Genomic DNA, 19,356 nt, shown 5'->3' on the forward strand with positions numbered 1-19,356 from the left:
ACGAGTACCCCTAGGAGTGCTAAAAAAGGTTCAATCATCGCTCTTGCGTTTTATTTGGCACTCGGGACGACATCGAATCCCAGATTCGGTCCTATGTGCACCACGCACTAAGGGAGGCTTGTCCTGCCCGAATATTACACTCTATTACTATGCTTCACACCTACGTTGCCTGGCCTCCTGGACGACTTTACCAGCCTTCAATAAATGGACAGAAATAGAGAAGCTTTGGATGGCTCCTTTTCATCCAAGCTCTCTAATCTGGGGCCGACCTGTCGAAAGCCCCTCTAGAGATCTCCTGGGCCCAATGGCATTCACAAGAGACTTGTGGCGACAGTGTAGGATGAAGTTCCAGTTGGCATCACAGTCTTCCCTGTTGACCCCCTTCCTGTTCACCCCACATCTAACTTCAGGTATGAACCCAGAAGTGGTCGGGCGGTGGGCAGAGGCAGGTCTCTATTGCTTTCGGGATATAGTTAATCCAACCACATTAAAACTCAAGCCATTTTCGGACTTGCGACAACAATATAAGCTACCTTTCCACCAATATTTCTCGTATCAGCAGATATCACACTTCTATGCAGATGTTATGGGACAGAGGAAGGTAGGCCGCCCCTCGGCATTTGAGACTCTCTGCTCAGGCCGGTCCTCGACCAGGGGACTAATCTCACCCATTTATGCAATACTGGTGGCGGGGAATCCCTCGGCCACAGTGAAGCACACATATATGAGGAGATGGGAGGGCTGGGTGGGGAGACCGCTGTCGGAGGCTCTCTGGTCGGTCATATGGGCGAGGACATTCAGGTCCTCAATTAGTACTCTCTATAAGGAAAACCAAGTTAAAGTCCTTATGACATGGTACCATACCCCGGAGCTACTGCATAAGTTTAACCGTGCTTGCCCAGATGTCTGATGGAGATGTGGGCTCAGCGGGGCATCCTTATATCATATATTTTGGACATGCCCAGCCATAGAAGATTTCTGGGGGGAGGTGGAAACCATGATAGGCAGATTGGTCGGTAAAAACATAAGCAGGGATCCGGTGGTCTACCTGTTGAATGCCCTCCCATCGTTTCTAAGTAAGCCAGAGATAAAATTGCTGCTTCATATCCTCACAGCTGCCAAGTGCTTGGTGTCATTGTTCTGGAAAAGAGCGGCGCCTCCGTCTGTCTCAGATCTGTATGCTCGAATAGCAGATGTCAGAAATATGGAGAGATTAACGGCCCAGCTTCATAACACAATGGATGGGTTTATAACAACTTGGTCTTTGTGGGACACTTTTGCGAATTCATACCAGATATAGGGTAGTGAAGGTCTCTATTGTATTGGATGTTTTTGCACTATATATTAACGGCATCTGAGAATTTGCTATTGAGACCTCCAGGTTGGGCTCTGACCTCTATCTTCTCTTACTCTAATATGAGATAACAAACTGTTCACTTTCCATTTTTCTTCCGATATGCCCCTATTGCATTGTATTTGACTGCATGCCTGAGAATTATTTCTGATACCTGTGTATTTGTCTTAATTTTTGGTTGTAAAATATGTTAAAAAATCTTCTCAAAATAAAAAGTTGAAGAAAAAAAAAAAAGCCCAAGAGGCACCGACAGCTCTGGTCGAATGTGCCTTGATCCCCGGCGGGGGAGGCACCTGAGTACTCTGGTAGGCGTCCGAAATGGTCGATCTAATCCAACGGGCTAAGGTCGGCTTAGAAGCAGAGAGGCCCTTGCGCCGACCTGTGGTCAGCACAAAAAGAGAAGCGCACCGCCTAAGTGCAGCGGTGCGAGACACATAGATGCGGAGAGCACGCACCAGATCCAGAGTATGCAGCGCTTTTTCAAAGCGATGAACAGGAGCCGGACAAAAAGGAAGGTAGGGTAATGTCCTGGTTAAGGTGGAAAGGAGAGACCACCTTAGGAAGAAAGTCCGGAGTCGGACGGAGAACCACCTTGTCTTGATGGAAAACCAAAAAAGGTGACTCCGAAGAGAGCGCAGCCAAATCAGAGACTCTCCTGAGGGAAGTTATGGCCACCAGAAAGGCCACTTTCTGTGAAAGACGATACAAGGAAATCTCCCTAAGAGGCTCAAAGGGGGGTTTCTGCAAAACCGTGAGAACCAAATTAAAAGGGCCGCCGGTAGGGCGGAATGATGTGAGACGCGCCCTGCATGAAGGTGCGGACCTGAGCCAGCCGAGCGAGACGTCGCTGGAACAGGACTGACAGAGCTGAGACTTGTCCCTTGAGAGAGTTGAGGGACAGCCCTAGCTGCAGACCGGACTGTAGAAAAGACAGAAGGGTCGGCAAGGAGAAAGGCCAAGGAGGATGGTCGGTAGAGCGACACCAGGACATGAAAATTCTCCAAGTCCTGTGATAGATCTTAGCGGAGGAAGACTTACGGGCCCGAGTCATAGTGGAGAGGACTTCAGGAGGAATACCAGAAGCCGTCAAAATCCAGGACTCAAGAGCCACGCCGTCAATTTGAGAGCCGCAGAATTCAGACGGAAAAACGGACCTTGCGAGAGAAGGTCTGGACGGTCCGGGAGATGCCACGGCATCTCTACGGACAGATGGAGCAGGTCTGGATACCAAGCTCGCCTGGGCCAGTCCGGTGCAATGAGGATGACTCGACGGCCCTCCATTCTGATCTTGCGCATGACTCTGGGGAAGAGCGCTAGAGGGGGAAAACACGTAGGACAGACGAAACTGGGACCAGTCTTGAACCAGAGCGTCCACGGCGAATGCCTGAGGATCGTGGGAGCGAGCCACGTAAACAGAAACTGTTGTTGTGACGGGATGCCATTAGGTCCACGTTCGGAGTGCCCCATTTGCGGCAGATTGACTGAAACACTGCCGGGTGCAGGGACCACTCGCCACCGTCCACGGTTTGACGGCTGAGATAATCTGCCTCCCAGTTTTCCACGCCTGGGATGTGGACTGCGGATATGGTGGACCCCCAAGTCCTCCACCCATTGAAGGATGCGTTGTACCTCCAACATTGCCAGGCGGCTGCGTGTCCCTCCTTGGTGATTGATGTAAGCAACCGCTGTCGCGTTGTCTGACTGGACTCGAATGTGCCTGCCCGCCAACAGGTGGTGAAAAGCTAGGAGAGCTAGAAGCACAGCTCGGGTTTCCAGCACATTGATTGAAAGGGCTGACTCGGACGGAGTCCAAGTGCCCTGCGCTCCGTGGTGGAGACATACTGCTCCCCAGCCGGATAGACTGGCATCCGTGGTGAGGATCACCCAGGACGGGGCCAGGAAGGAGCGCCCCTGGGACAGAGAGAGGGGCCGAAGCCACCACTGAAGAGAGCTCCTGGTCTGTGGTGACAGAGCCACTAACCTGTGTAAGGAGGAAGGCCACTTGTCCCAACAGCGGAGAATGTACAGCTGCAGGGGGCGCAGATGGAACTGGGCAAATGGGACAGCTTCTATTGACGCCACCATTTGACCCAGCACCTGCATCAGACGCCTGAGGGAAGAACGGCGGGGCCTCAGCAGAGAGCGCACTGCCAGTTGGAGGGACTGCTGTTTGACTAAGGGCAACTTCACAAGTGTCGGCAAAGTCTCGAACTGCATCCCTAGGTACGTGAGACTCTGGGTCGGAGTCAGAGTGGATTTGGGCAGATTGACCAGCCACCCGAATTGGGCTAGAGTGGCTAGAGTGAGCGAGACACTCCGCTGACAGTCTGCGGTGGATGAAGCCTTGACTAGAAGGTCGTCCAGGTAAGGAATCACTGCCAACCCCTGTAGGTGCAGAACCGCAATCACTGCTGCCATGACCTTGGTGAATACCCGAGGGGCTGTGGCCAACCCGAAGGGGAGAGCCACAAATTGGAAATGATCTTCTCCGATTGCAAAACGTAGCCAACGCTGGTGTGAAACTGCAATTGGCACATGCAGATAGGCATCTCTGATGTCGATGGACACTAGGAAATCCCCTTGGGTCATTGAGGCAATGACTGATCGCAGAGACTCCATGCGAAAGTGCCGCACCTGAACATGCTTGTTGAGAAGCTTGAGATCCAGGATGGGTCGGAATGTACCGTCCTTTTTGGGGACTAGGAAGAGATTTGAGTAGAAACCTCTGAACCGTTCCCGGGCGGGAACTGGTACAATTACTCCATTGGCCTGCAAGGATGCCACGGCCTGTGAGAAGGCGGCGGCCTTGGAGCAGGGGGGGGGGTTGAGAGAAAAAAATCTGTTTGGCAGACTGGAAGAGAATTCTATCCTGTAGCCGTGGGAGATGATATCTCTCACCCACTGATCGGAGACGTGTTGAAACCAAGCGTCGCCAAAGTGGGAGAGCCTGCCACCGACTAAGGACGTTGCTGGGGCGGGCAGATAGTCACGAGGAGGCTGCCTTAGTGGCAGCACCTCCTGCGGTCTTCTGTGGACGCGCTTTTGGGCGCCAGTTGGATTTCTGGTCCTTGGCTGAGTTAGTGGACGAGGCCGAGGACTTAGAGGACGACCAGTTGGAGGAACGAAAGGAGCGAAACCTCGACTGATTCCTACCCTGGGCAGGTTTCCTGGCTTTGGTTTGTGGCATGGAAGTACTCTTCCCGCCAGTAGCTTCCTTAATAATTTCATCCAGCTGTTCTCCGAACAGCCGGGACCCAGCAAAAGGGAGCCCAGCAAGGTACTTCTTTGAAGAAGCATCTGCCTTCCACTCTCGAAGCCACAAGATCCTGCGGATAGCGAGGGAATTAGCCGAAGCCACCGCAGAGCGGTGAGAAGCCTCCAGCATGGCAGACATGGCATAGGATGAAAAAGCTGAAGCTTGGGAAGTCAAGGCAACCATTTCGGGGATAGATTCCCTGGTGAGGGAATGCATCTCCTCCAGAGAAGCAGAGATGGCTTTGAGAGCCCACACTGCTGCAAAAGTCGGGGAAAAGGAGGCCCCCACCGCTTCATATACGGATTTGGCCAGAAGGTCAATCTGGCGGTCAGTGGAATCCTTAAGGGAGGTGCCATCAGCCACCGACACAACGGTCCGGGCTGAGAGCCTAGACACCGGGGGGTCTACCTTTGGGGACTGAGCCCACTCCTTGACCACCTCAGGTGGAAAGGGAAAACGGTCATCAGAACCACGCTTCGGGAAGCGTTTGTCAGGACAGTCCCTGGGCTTGGACACAGCGGCCTGAAAACTGGAGTGCTTAAAGAACACACTCTTTACTCTCTTAGGCGAGGTAAACTGGTGCTTTTCTGCCAGAGAGGGTTGCTCCTCTGATACTGGCGGATTGAGATCCAGTACAGAGTTAATGGAAGCAATCAAGACACTAAAATCTGAGTCACTTTCGGACAGATCAATGGGGTACATGGAGTTAGCCTCCGAACCCCCTGTAAAGGCATCCTCCTCATCCTGCGAGTCTGCTCTTGAGGAGGAGGGAGAGGGAACCCTACGTCTCTTCTCAGGAGGACGGGGTCTGGGACCTGATGATGAATCCTCTGTGAGCTCCGGTCCTGAGAGAGACCTAGCAGCAGAGGCACCCTGTGAGGGGGGCTGATGCAGATTCAGTAGAGTCCTGGACAGAAGTCCCATGGACTCAGCAAAAGACTGGGAGATAGACCTAGAAAAGGATTCTACCCAAGCCGGGGGTTCAGCCACAGGAGCAGGAGCAGCCTGAGAGACCACTGGGGGTGAGACTCCAGGCTGTGGCACCGCCAAGGTAGAGCAGGCATCACAATGTGGATAGGTGCTCGGTTCAGGCAGCAGGAGCTTACATGCAGCGCATACAGAGTAAAGCTTTGGAGCCTTGCTCCTCGTGTGAGACATGCTGCTGAAGTGGGGGCTCTGCCAGAGAATGAACCCCAGAGAGTATACACAGAGGTCCACAACCAGAACTGGTTGTGGCTTACCAGACCGCTGTGCTGTGCAGAGCGGTGTTGTGTGCCCTCCAGATCCCGAAGCCCGGACCCCCAAACACAGCACCTCAGCAGGGATGCAGAGACCAGCGCTGAGTGAACGCTGAGAAAATGGCCGCCGGAGCGAAGAGAGGGGGCGGGACTTGCATGAAGAGCGGGATCTGGAGGGCCATAGAGACCTACAGGGGAGGAGACACGCACAGCAGTGGGGAGTGTCCCTCCCTTGTGCAGAACGGCCGCCGGGAGGAGCCGCGCTGTCCCTCTGCATGAGTGACATGTGAGGGCAGTGAAACGAAACTAGGCCTCCGGCGAAGGCGAGGCCGACGCGCAGGCACCATCGGCGCGGTTCTCGTGCGATAGCTAGAGAACCCGCCGGAAATGTTAGTAAATACAGCAAACACACTCTCCCCAAACAATACAGCACAGGGACCCCCAAATATAAACGCCTCAGGTACTTAGCTGCTGAGACGCAGGGCCATGTCCCTGGGGATGAGTGCTCCGGTCCAGCAGGGTCCTGAAGGGCTGCGGATGGAGACCGGTCTCCTGCCAGGCATGGAGACCGTGCTGGCTCCCACTTCAAGCCAGAGCCCAGGAGGGATGGTGAAGGAGCACGGCATGCAAGGTTCCAGCCTAGGAAATCAACCTTACAACACCGCCGACACAGTGGGGTGAGAAGGGACATGCCGGGGGTCCAGACGTGGACCCGCAGTTCTTCAAACTCATTCCAAAAGGAAAAAAATCATATGAGAATGCATGTGTGGATGTATGCCTCCTGAACACAAAGCGATAAACTGGCTGGGTCTGCTCACCAGAGGGTGTATAAGCTCAGAGGGAGGAGCTACACTTTTTAGTGTAGTACTTTGTTGTCCTCCGGAGGCAGAAGCTAAAACACCCATGGTCTGGGTCTCCCAAAGGAACGATAAAGAAAACATTCTGAACAAGGACAAGAATGTTCTCAGATTTTGTCTTGAGTTTATTATACAAAGATGCCTACAGATACTTTCAGCAATATATGTGATAATTTGGTGAACCAACCTTAGAATGTGTAAAACAAAAAAAAAACCCAAACTTTAAATGCAATCATTAAGATAAAACAATGAGGCGTGAATGTAATTACTAAAACTGCTTACTTGGATTTCACGTTCCACAACTGAAGAGAGCCCTGCTGGCTTCCTAGGAGAATTTTATTCAAGTATGTGCTTGGATGCATTATGGCGGAAATAGCAAAACTGCTTTTGTCAAAATTCAACTGTAAATATTCCTCTGGGGAATAAGAAATGAAAAAAATTATTTTAACATCACAATTTCAAATATGCATATGCATATATTTCTTTTGCATTGGCTGATATGACGGACCTGAAATAGAACATAATCCAAATGTTATGTTACAGAATACGTGTGTTCTGGTAAAGTGATACATTTTGTGAAATTATGGTAAAGAATGATTGCTCACAGGACACAACAGAATTGGAGGTAATTAAAGACAACCGGTCATGCAATAAAACAAATTAAAAAAAAACAAACCCCAAACGATATGAACCTGTAGATGTGTGGTAAATCTGCAGGTTAATAGTGTTCTATAGCTGTCAGCCGTCCCATTGAAAGCCCAGCTACTCGGAGGAAATTAATGTTTATTCCTCCCGAAGCCCCGGGCTTTCAGTCATGAAGATTCAGTTACTTTCATTGCTCAGGATATAGTAAGTGGTGGCTCTAACCATACCCTGGCAAGGACTGAAAGCAGGCTCTATAGTGCCTAAGTGCAAAGCCGGCTATAGACAACTGTGTGTGGATACAGCTACTGCTCACTGTGTTCTGCAGGATAACTGTAGCCGCACTTCTATGACTAACTAAAAGCCAGAAGCTGCCAGGTGGAATAAAGAACATTTTCTCCCTGTAGCCATGAGGTTGCTTAGCTTTGTAACGCTATTTAACCTGCAGATTATTAGTAGGTTTTTTTTTTTACATGACAGATTCCCTTTAAAATGTGTGATTCTAGTCAGTTCTGTGGCACTAAACACGTCTGTCATTGCTATTGAAAAGTGGCAAGAAAAGAAAGGGGTTATTGGTGCAAAACACGATGTCAAGGCTCTGACAGGTTTACCATCACTAAACAGAGACAGTGGCGCTAATCCACACCTGCTCATAGAAAACAGCGGCTAAACGTTGAGACAAACAAAAAAAAGATTGGGGTTTTACAATGTTTGCTGTTACAAATTTCTAGTGGCAAGTTGCATTTACTCTAAAATATTATTAAGTTATCATATGAATTGCAAATAGTTGCAGAGTGTTTAATTGCAATTAAAATTATCTTAACGGCAATGTGTCAAAAATTGTTCCTCAGCAATTGAAAAAATGTAAATTAATAAATATTTTAATAGAAAATATATACAAATATACAATACAATATAAATATATACAAAATTATTAAAATATTTTTTATATTTTCAACTCAGACTAGGGGGAACAGCTACTAAACATAATGTAGTGCTAGCTTAAATGACAACTGAAGTAAATGTGGGCAGGATCTGCTCCATGTGTCATGTCACTCCTCCATTATTCTTGGGGGAACTTGCAAAAGTATAAAAGGAGTATGAAGTTTAGGATCACAGTGCAACACCATTTTGTTGGTGACTGCAATGTGATATTGACATGTGAACAATGTTACAAGGACAGTTGGTAGCATTGATTCCGTAAGTTGGTGCTGCGCTGCTCACTGGTCTTCAGAGATCTGAGCAGAGCAGTTGTACCATTGAGGCTACAGCACACAGATAACGCATGATGGTATTATATTATAAACACGATTTAGCAGACTATCACAATAAAGGATCAGCCATAGGCCTGGTGATTTGATCAGATAAGGGACCAGGGATCTAAGTACTGCAATGATACAACAGCTCTGCTTCGATCGGAGCAAGTAGAGGTGACAAAGGGAAATTATAACCCAAAAACTTTGGTACAAACGTTTACGCTGGGTTCCATTTACAGCTGTAAGCTGCGTGAGTGCCCAGTTGATTTCCGACACACCCACAATATAGGAGATTGGGGTAGGCTTTGTAGTCAGTAAGGCTATGTGCGCACGTAGCGTTTGTCCCTGCAGAAATTTCTGCAGCGATTTGAACAGCACACGTGCACTTCAAATCGCTGCCGAAAGAGTCCGTAATGAGAAAAAAAAGCTGATTTCATGCGCTCTGAGTGCAGCCCCTCCCATAGACTGAGCGGGGGCTGCATGCAGAGCGCAGGAAAGAAGTGACATGTCACTTCTTAGAACGCGCGCTTCGGGCAGCAGCCGAAGTGCTGCGCTCTAATACGCCACATTCGCACGTCTCCTGCATAATCTTCATAGATTATGCAGGGGACGCAGGACGCATGCAGTTACGCTGCGGTGCAGATCGCAGCGTAACTGCATGCAAATACGCAACGTGCGCACATAGCCTTAGGGCGGCTTTGCACGTTGCGACATCGCACGTGCGATGTCAGTGGGGTCAAATCGAAAGTGACACACATCCGGCGTCACTTTCGACATCGTACTGTGTAAATGCTAGATGATACGATGAACGAGCACAAAAACGTCGTTATCATATCATCGTTGCATTCACCGACATTTCCATAATGCCGGTGCCGCGACAGGTACGATGCAGTGCCTCGTTCCTGCGGCAGCACACATCGCTGTGTGTGAAGCCGCAGGAGCGAGGAACATCTCCTTACCTGCTGCCGGCGGCTATACGGAAGGAAGGAGGTGGGCGAGATGTTTACATGCTGCTCATCTCCGCCCCTCCGCCGCTATTGGCCGCCTGCCGTGTGAAGTCGCTATGACGCCGCATGACCCGCCCCCTTAGGATGGAGGCGGGTCGCCGGCCAGAGCGACGGTCGCAGGGCAGGTGAGTGCATGTGAAGCTGGCGTAGCGATAATTTTCGCTACGCCAGCTTTCACAAGATATTGTACTTGTGACGGGGGCGGGGACTATCGCGTGCGACATCGCAGCATCGGCTTGCGATGTCGCAACGTGCAAAGCCCGCCTTAGTGTTGTGCTCTGACATTTACACAGCAGCAAAAAAAAAAAAAAAAAATAGCAGCTACTAGTTGACTCCTTCCCAACCTGGTAATTTTCCATTTTAGTTTTTAACCCCCTTCTTTCAAGAGCGATAACTTTATTTTTCCATCAATATAGCCAAATAAGGGCTTATTTCTTTGCGGGAAGAGTTGTACTTTTGAATGGACTATTCATTCTGCCACATATTGTATTGGAATGCAGGGGTGGGAAGTAATTGCACATTTTGTTTTTTTTTAGTTCAATCTTCACAATATGGTAAAATTGACCTTACATTATGATTCCTCAGGTCAGTCCGAGTTTGTAGATACCAAACATGTAGTTTCACATTTATCTAAGTGGTGGGTAAAAGAAATTTCAAAAAATTGCCAAAAAAAATAAAAAAAGAAGGGAATTTTGTTTACTTACCGTAAATTCCTTTTCTTCTAGCTCCAATTGGGAGACCCAGACAATTGGGTGTATAGCTACTGCCTCCGGAGGCCACACAAAGCATTACACTTAAAAGTGTAAGGCCCCTCCCCTTCTGCCTATACACCCCCCGTGGGATCACGGGTTCCTCAGTTTTAGTGCCAAAGCAAGAAGGAGGAAAGCCAATAACCGGTTTAAGAACAAATTCAATCCGAAGGAACATCGGAGAACCGAAACCAGTCAACATGAACAACATGTGTACCCGAACAAACAAAAATCCCTAAGCAAACAGGGCGGGTGCTGGGTCTCCCAATTGGAGCTAGAAGAAAAGGAATTTACGGTAAGTAAACAAAATTCCCTTCTTCTTTGTCGCTCCTAATTGGGAGACCCAGACAATTGGGACGTCCAAAAGCAGTCCCTGGGTGGGTATAATAACCCCTCGTGATAGGACCGTAAAAACAGCCCTACCCTACAGGTGGGCCGTCGCCGCCTGAAGGACTTGTCTACCTAGGCTGGCGTCCGCCGAAGCGTAGGTATGCACTTGATAGTGTTTGGTAAAAGTGTGCAGACTCGACCAGGTAGTCGCCTGGCACACCTGCTGAGCCGTAGCCTGGTGTCGTAATGCCCAGGACGCACCCACGGCTCTGGTAGAATGGGCCTTCAGCCCTGAGGGAACCGGAAGCCCAGCAGAACGGTAGGCTTCAAGAATTGGTTCCTTGATCCACCGAGCTAGGGTGGATTTGGAAGCTTGCGACCCTTTGCGCTGACCAGCGACAAGGACAAAGAGTGCATCCGAGCGGCGCAGGGGCGCCGTGCGGGAAATGTAGATCCTGAGCGCTCTCACGAGATCCAACAATGCAAATCCTTTTCACATTGATGAACTGGATGAGGGCACAAGGAAGGCAAGGAGATATCCTGATTAAGATGAAACGGGGATACCACCTTAGGGAGAAACTCCGGAATCGGGCGCAAAACCACCTTGTCCTGGTGAATCACCAGGAAGGGAGATTTGCATGACAGCGCTGCTAGCTCGGACACTCTCCGGAGAGACGTGACCGCTACTAGAAAGGCCACTTTCTGTGAAAGGCGAGAAAGGGAAACATCCCTCATAGGCTCGAAAGGCGGCTTCTGAAGAACAATTAGAACCCTGTTCCGATCCCAGGGCTCTAACGGCCGCTTGTAAGGAGGGACGATATGACAGACCCCTTGCAGGAACGTGCGTACCTGAGGAAGTCGTGCTAGGCGCTTCTGAAAAATACAGATAGCGCTGAGACTTGCCCCTTGAGGGAGCTGAGCGACAAACCTTTTTCCAACCCGGATTGCAGGAAGGAAAGAAAAGTAGGCAAACTAAATGGCCAGGGAGAGACTCCCTGAGCAGAGCACCAAGACAAGAATATTTTCCACGTCCTGTGGTATATCTTGGTGGAGGTAGGTTTTCTGGCCTGTCTCATGGTGGCAATGACCTCTTGAGACAATCCTGAACCCGCTAGGATCCAGGACTCAATGGCCACACAGTCAGGTTCAGGGCCGCAGAATTCTGATGGAAAAATGGCCCTTGAGACAGCAAGTCTGGTCGGTCTGGTAGTGCCCACGGTTGGCCTACCGCGAGGTGCCACAGATCCGGGTACCACGACCTCCTTGGCCAGTCTGGTGCGACGAGGATGGCGCGGCGGCAGTCGGACCTGATCTTGCGTAGCACTCTGGGCAACAGAGCCAGAGGTGGAAACACATAAGGAAGCCGGAACTGCGACCAATCTTGAACTAAGGCGTCTGCCGCCAGAGCTCGGTGATCGTGAGACCGTGCCATGAAAACTGGGACCTTGTTGTTGTGCCGAGACGCCATTAGGTGGACGTCCGGCATCCCCCAGCGGCGACAGATCTCTTGAAACACGTCCGGGTGAAGAGACCATTCCCCTGCGTCCATACCCTGGCGACTGAGGAAGTCTGCTTCCCAGTTATCCACGCCTGGGATGTGAACTGCGGATATGGTGGAAGCCGTGTCTTCCACCCACGTCAGAATCCGCCGGACTTCCTGGAAGGCTTGCCGACTGCGAATTCCTCCTTGGTGGTTGATGTATGCCACCGCTGTGGAGTTGTCCGACTGAATACGGATCTGCTTGCCTTCCAGCCACTGCTGGAAGGCTTGTAGAGCAAGATACACTGCTCTGATCTCCAGAACGTTGATCTGAAGAGTGGACTCTTGCTGAGTCCACGTACCTTGAGCCCTGTGGTGGAGAAAGACTGCTCCCCACCCTGACAGATTCGCATCTGTCGTCACTACCGCCCAGGAGGGGGGTAGGAAGGATTTCCCTTTCGACAATGAGGTGGGAAGCAGCCACCATCGAAGAGAATCCTTGGCCGCCTGAGAGAGAGAGACGTTGCTGTCGAGGGACCTCGACCTCCCGTCCCATTGGCGGAGAATGTCCCATTGTAGTGGACGCAGATGAAACTGCGCGAAAGGGACTGCCTCTATTGCGGCCACCATCTTCCCTAGGAAGTGCATGAGGCGTCTCAAGGGGTGTGACTGACCTTGAAGGAGAGATTGCACCCCTGTCTGCAATGAACGCTATTTGACAAGCGGAAGCTTCACTACCGCTGAGAGAGTATGAAACTCCATGCCAAGATATGTTATCGACTGGGTCGGGGTTAGATTCGACTTGGAAAAGTTGATGATCCCCCCGAAACCCTGGAGGGTCTCCAGCGCCACGTTCAGGCTGTGTTGGCATGCCTCTTGAGAAGGCGCCTCGACCAGCAGATCGTCTAAGTAAGGGATCACGGAGTGTCCCTGAGAGTGTAGGACTGCAACTACAGCTGCCATGACTTTGGTGAAGAACCGTGGGGCTGTCGCCAGACCAAAAGTCAGGGCTACGAACTGAAGGTGTTCGTCTCCTATAACGAAGCGTAGAAAACGCTGATGCTCTGGAGCAATCGGTACGTGGAGATAAGCATCCTTGATGTCTATCGATGCTAGGAAATCTCCTTGAGACATTGCGGCGATGACGGATCGGAGGGATTCCATCCGGAACCGTCTGGTTCTCACGTGGTTGTTGAGAAGTATTACCCGTCCTTTTTTGGTACCACAAACAAATTGGAGTAAAAACCGTGACCTTGCTCTTGAAGAGGAACAGGGATCACCACTCCTTCCGCCTTTAGAGTGCACACCGCCTGCAGGAGAGCATCGGCTCGGTCGGGGGGCGGAGACGTTCTGAAGAATCGAGGTGGAGGACGAGAACTGAACTCTATCCTGTACCCGTGAGACAGAATGTCTCGCACCCAACGGTCTTGGACCTGTGGCAGCCAAATGTCGCCAAAGCGGGAGAGCCTGCCACCGACCGAGGATGCGGAGGGAGGAGGCCGGAAGTCATGAGGAAGCCGCCTTGGTAGCGGGTCTTCCGGCTGTCTTTTTTGGGCGTGACTGAGCCCGCCAAGAATCTGAACTCCTCTGATCCTTTTGAGTCCTTTTGGACGAGGAGAATTGGGACCTGCCCGAACCTCGAAAGGACCGAAACCCCGACTGTCCCCTCCTCTGTTGGGGTTTGTTTTGTCTGGGCTGAGGTAAGGATGAATCCTTACCCTTGGACTGTTTAATGATTTCATCCAAGCGCTCACCAAACAGCCGGTCACCAGAAAATGGCCAACTGGTTAAACATTTTTTTTTTTTTTTTTTTTTGGAAGCAGAATCTGCTTTCCATTCCCTTAACCACAAGGCTCTGCGTAAAACCACGGAGTTAGCAGATGCCACTGCCGTACGGCTCGTAGAGTCCAGGACAGCATTAATCGCGTAAGACGCAAATGCAGACATTTGAGAGGTTAAGGATGCCACCTGCGGAACAGATGTACGTGTGACCGTGTCAATCTGTGCAAGACCAGCTGAAATAGCTTGGAGTGCCCATACGGCTGCGAATGCAGGAGCAAACGACGCGCCGATAGCCTCATAGATGGATTTCAACCAGAGCTCCATCTGTCTGTCAGTGGCATCTTTAAGTGCAGCCCCATCCTCCACTGCAACGATGGATCTAGCCGCAAGCCTGGAGATAGGGGGATCCACCTTGGGACACTGGGTCCAGCTCTTGACCACGTCAGGAGGAAAGGGATAACGTGTATCCTTAAGCCGTTTGGAGAAACGCTTATCTGGATAAGCGTGGTGTTTCTGGACTGACTCTCTAAAGACAGAATGGTCCAGAAAAGTACTTAATTTCCGCTTGGGAAATCTGAAATGGAATTTCTCCTGTGAAGCTGACTCCTCCACTTGAGGAGCTGGGGGAGAAATATCCAACATTTTATTGATGGACGCGATAAGATTGTTCACTATGGCGTCACCATCAGGAGTATCTAGATTGCGAGCGGTCTCGGGATCAGAATCCTGATCAGCTATTTCCGGCTCATCACACAGAGAATCCTCCTGCTGAGAGCCTGACCAGTGATATGATGTAGGGGGCCACTCATAGCGAGCTCTCTTAGGCTGTCTGGGACTGTCGTCCGTGTCAGAGCCGTCACCCTGGAATGCATGGGACACCTCCGGAGCCCGGAGCTGTTCCAACTGAGGGGGACCAGGGGACAGTGATTCAACCGTGCCCATGGTCTGAGTTACTGGTCTAGACTGCAAAGTTTCTAGGATTTTAGTCATAGTCACAGATAATCTATCAGCAAAGCTGCAAACTCTGTCCCCATCACCTGGACAGTATTCACAGGTGGTTCTCCCTGGGTCACCTCTAGCAGAGGCCCCGGCCGAACAAGTGCCACAGGGGCTGAGCACTGCACACAATGGGGGTCAGTGGAACCTGCCGGTAGAGTAGCCCCACATGCGGTACAGGCAGCATAGAAAGCCTGTGCCTTGGCACCCTTGGTTTTTGCGGACGACATGCTGTTGTCTCAGAGCAATCCAAGAGGGTATATAGTGAAGAATTACCAGCGCCAGTACAGTGCAATGTATAGCATAAAAATACAAATGAACACTGCAGAACAAGTGGGGTAGGCACCAGAGGTGCCGCTTACCGCCCGCTGAAAGCGGGTGTGTGGTCGCTAGAATCCCGTGCCTGGGTCTCCCATAACTTGTCTCCCCTTCTCCAGCTCAAACAGCACGTCAGGAATGGCTGCCGGCGTTCAGTGAAGAGGGGCGGACCGCGGGCGTGCCTCAGACGAAGAGCGGGAAACCAGCGTCTCACTGTGTTCAGTGTGAGGGCTGGAGTATGTAAAGTAAACTCCAGCCCTCGGCGCTGACGTTCTGCACAGCGTCCCGCCCCCACTCTGACTGGCAGGCCTGGGGGCGGGAACGAAACGAACTAGGCCGGAAAAAGCCGGGGACTGTAGTAGTAAGCGCGGCCGTCAAATATGCACGGCGAGCGCGGAAGTCCCCGGCGAACCACAAGTCCCAGCCGCGCCGCAGTTAAAACTGACAGCAGCGGCCGGCGCGACCGTTTCCAAACCATTAACTCCTTCAGCTAGCTGAAGATAGTGTGGCACACGCGCGCAGCGCTGTTGTCCCGGGCGCACTAACACACCCAGCAATGCTGGTGTGTGTGTGCGCGATTTGCACGGGGACACAGAGTACCTTAATGTAGCAGGGCCATGTCCCTGACGATACTCAGCTCCATGTCCAGCAGATCCCAGGGGCTGTGGATGGAGCTCGGCCTCAGTGCCTGGAGACCGGTAAAATCCCACTTCACCCAGAGCCCTAAGGGGGATGGGGAAGGAAGGCAGCATGTGGGCTCCAGCCTCCGTACCCGCAATGGGTACCTCAACCTTAACAAACACCGCCGACAAAGAGTGGGGTGAGAAGGGAGCATGCTGGGGGCCCTAGTATGGGCCCTCTTTTCTTCCATCCGACATAGTCAGCAGCTGCTGCTGACTAAACAGTGGAGCTATGCGTGGATGTCAGCCTCCTTCGCACAAAGCTTGAAAACTGAGGAACCCGTGATCCCACGGGGGGTGTATAGGCAGAAGGGGAGGGGCCTTACACTTTTAAGTGTAATGCTTTGTGTGGCCTCCGGAGGCAGTAGCTATACACCCAATTGTCTGGGTCTCCCAATTAGGAGCGACAAAGAAAATAGCGTTTGTCGCAATTTTCTGTGACCTGTAGCGGTCTAATTTTTCAGGATCTGGGGCTGTGTGACGACTTATTTTTTCTGTTTTGAGCTGACGTTTTTAATTTTACAATGACTTTTTCATAGCCTGTTATTTGTTACAGGGACCAAAAAAAAAAAAAATCTCAAAAATCCCATTCTCCGTGAATTTCAGCCATCTTCCATAATTTTAGTGATCTTGTTAGCTCAAGAGACAATAAGAACAACGCTGCGGATATCATTGAATAAGCATAACAGATATAAGAGCAGACTAAAAATTGTTTTAAAAAAGGGCTGGTGCATGAAATCATTGTCTTCTGTTAAAGGAGTTATCCGACATACACTCCAAAAAAAATTGTAAGCTAATCTGTGCTGTATTGTCATATAAATCACCCCTACATTGTTATTTTCTGTTTTCTAACTTTTGTTTCTCTTGAATTCACACTTTATTCCCTGCAGCTCTTGTTTACATTTAGCTCCAACAAACATGACAATTTCCTGTATTCTTGGTTGCCAAACCTCAGTCAGAGCTGTCACCGCCCAGCCTCAGTGTCCAGGAACGCCCCCTGCCCGGCCTCAGTGTCCAGGAACGCCCCCTGCCCGGCCTCAGTGTCCAGGAACGCCCCCTGCCCGGCCTCAGTGTCCAGGAACGCCCCCTGCCCGGCCTCAGTGTCCAGGAACGCCCCCTGCCCGGCCTCAGTGTCCAGGAACGCCCCCTGCCCGGCCTCAGTGTCCAGGAACGCCCCCTGCCCGGCCTCAGTGTACAGGAACGCCCCCTACCCGGCCTCAGTGTACAGGAACGCCCCCTGCCCGGCCTCAGTGTACAGGAACGCCCCCTGCCCGGCCTCAGTGTACAGGAACGCCCCCTGCCCTCCCTCTGCACATTCAATGGCTGTCAGTATTCTGCCCAGCACCTGACCTCTCAGCATGTGACAGAGCAGAGATCCAGCTTCTCTCATCTGTGACACAGCAATCACATCCCATCAACAATGGTAACAGAAAGAGTTGTTACATGTTCCTCACCCCTTATAGATAAATGAATACTGTGTAAGGCAGACTATATATAGCATCTAATGTGAGTCTATAGTAGATATATACGCCATGTATGTATGGTACATGTGTATTTATTTATATATATATATATATATATATATATATATATATATATATATATATATATATATATATATATATATATATATATATATATATATATATATATATATATATATATATATATATATATATATACACACACACAGATTCTCCAGGCTTATCCCTCTATGTGTCACTATATGAATTGACACATTGGGCTCAGAATGTGGAGTGTGCAGCTTGCATACGAGTGGTCACATGACCATTCATTCTGACTGTCGACAACTGTGTCTGCTGCATGTGATGTGAGGATTCACATATCTACACTGTGTAGCAGCAAGCAAGATATAGTGCGATAATAATAATAATCATCATCATCTACAATAAAATATAGTTACTGCAGATTTTTGTGAAAAATCTCGACCACTATTTTTTCCTTGGGCTACATGGTATTTTGGCCATGCTGTCATACATCACAGCATGCCTATGTCACTACTAGCATGATGCAGGTCTGTGAGGTGGCTTTCATTTCCGCACTGGTAATAGCCACCCGTCCCTCACAGCATCACTCTTTCAATGGCATCAACATTGTGGATGCACATACAGTTGAAAACAAGAAGGAATCATAAGCTCCCTGCTCCATCTTTCACCCTGTTTATGTGAGCTCTGAGAGTCAGCACTGTGTGCATGATGTCCCTATATCGCACCCTCTGTACTGAGCTTCAGGACACACGCTGCAGAAAATGGAGCAGCAGGGAAATGAGGAAAGGTGAGTAAATTATTATTTGTCAAATTTTATACATAAATGGGGAGAAATATGTGTGTTCACATAGTGTTGGGCAGAGCTGGCGTCACCGCACCGGTGCACTTGGGCAAGTGCCAGGGTCCTGTAAAAACTGAGGCCAACTCGCTGTTGGGGACACTGTCAGCCTTGTTTGCTTGACGGTGTCCCCAGCTCTTTATGATGTATGGTGCCCACCGCCCTGGTAACTGTCTCCCCCCTCCCCCGTGCACTCTCCTCTTGTGCGCTGTCTCATCAGTATGTGCTGAGTGCAGCGTTATGAGCTCCTGGCTTCTAAATACTAAGAAGCTGGGTGCTTACCTATCCCCACCAGATGGCACATCCTCGCCACCTCTGCGTTGCCCGCAGCACTGTGATGAGATGCAGAGTGATGACATCATCACACTGAGCTGCTGGATGACATGCGGCCTCCCTACTCTGCTACACTCCCTTGTTTCTGGTCACATGGCTAATTTGCATGCAATGCCCTAGAAGGGCTTTGCATGCACAGTAGTCATATGTAGTTCCTCAAGTGACACTGACAAGCACCTCTGCTGCAGCTGTGGCTAGGACTAGGAGAAAATGTTGGCCCTGCTGGAGCTTAATAATGCTTAGTAATTATTCTGGGTACAGCCAGGCCACCACTCTTCACCGGGCACGATATCAAAATCACAGTTGTAATGCCCTGATGGCAGCCAAGTGCACTCAGATCATATTTCAGAGATGTCTCAAGCAGCTTTTACTATAGCGGTCCCTATAAGGCCCAGTGCCCATGCTGTGTAGTTGTGACATATATTTTGAGAAATCTGCAGCTAAATCTGCATGTCCATTGTGAAGCCAGCAAAGTGTATTAGAATTCATAAGGGCTGTGGCCACGTTGCTTATTCTTCTCTTGCGTATTTGGTGCAGATTTGTTGCCGAAAAAAAGAAATCTTCAACAAATACACAAGGGAAAAATACTCAACGTGGGCACAGGCACTTCTCAATTCTCATATACTTTACTGGCATAACAATGGACATGCAGATTTTGCTGCAGCTTTCTTAAAATCAGTGTCAAAATCTGCATCAGAATAAGCAGCGTGGGCACAGGGCCTAATGATGTGC

The 19,356-nt window shown here is 50.2% G+C and overlaps 1 protein-coding gene across 1 annotated transcript in view; it reads right to left on the bottom strand.

Moving 5' to 3' along the window:
• Positions 1-19,356, bottom strand: part of WDR36 (WD repeat domain 36) — a 150,817-nt gene that overhangs the window by 111,325 nt on the left and 20,136 nt on the right. Inside the window, exon 5 of the mRNA XM_075325018.1 lies at positions 6,988-7,120. Within this exon, the coding sequence (XP_075181133.1) occupies positions 6,988-7,120 (133 nt within the window). The remainder of the gene's footprint in view (positions 1-6,987; positions 7,121-19,356) is intronic.

Source organism: Anomaloglossus baeobatrachus, chromosome 1 (genome assembly GCF_048569485.1).
Source record: "Anomaloglossus baeobatrachus isolate aAnoBae1 chromosome 1, aAnoBae1.hap1, whole genome shotgun sequence".
Classification (NCBI taxonomy): Eukaryota; Metazoa; Chordata; class Amphibia; order Anura; family Aromobatidae; genus Anomaloglossus; species Anomaloglossus baeobatrachus.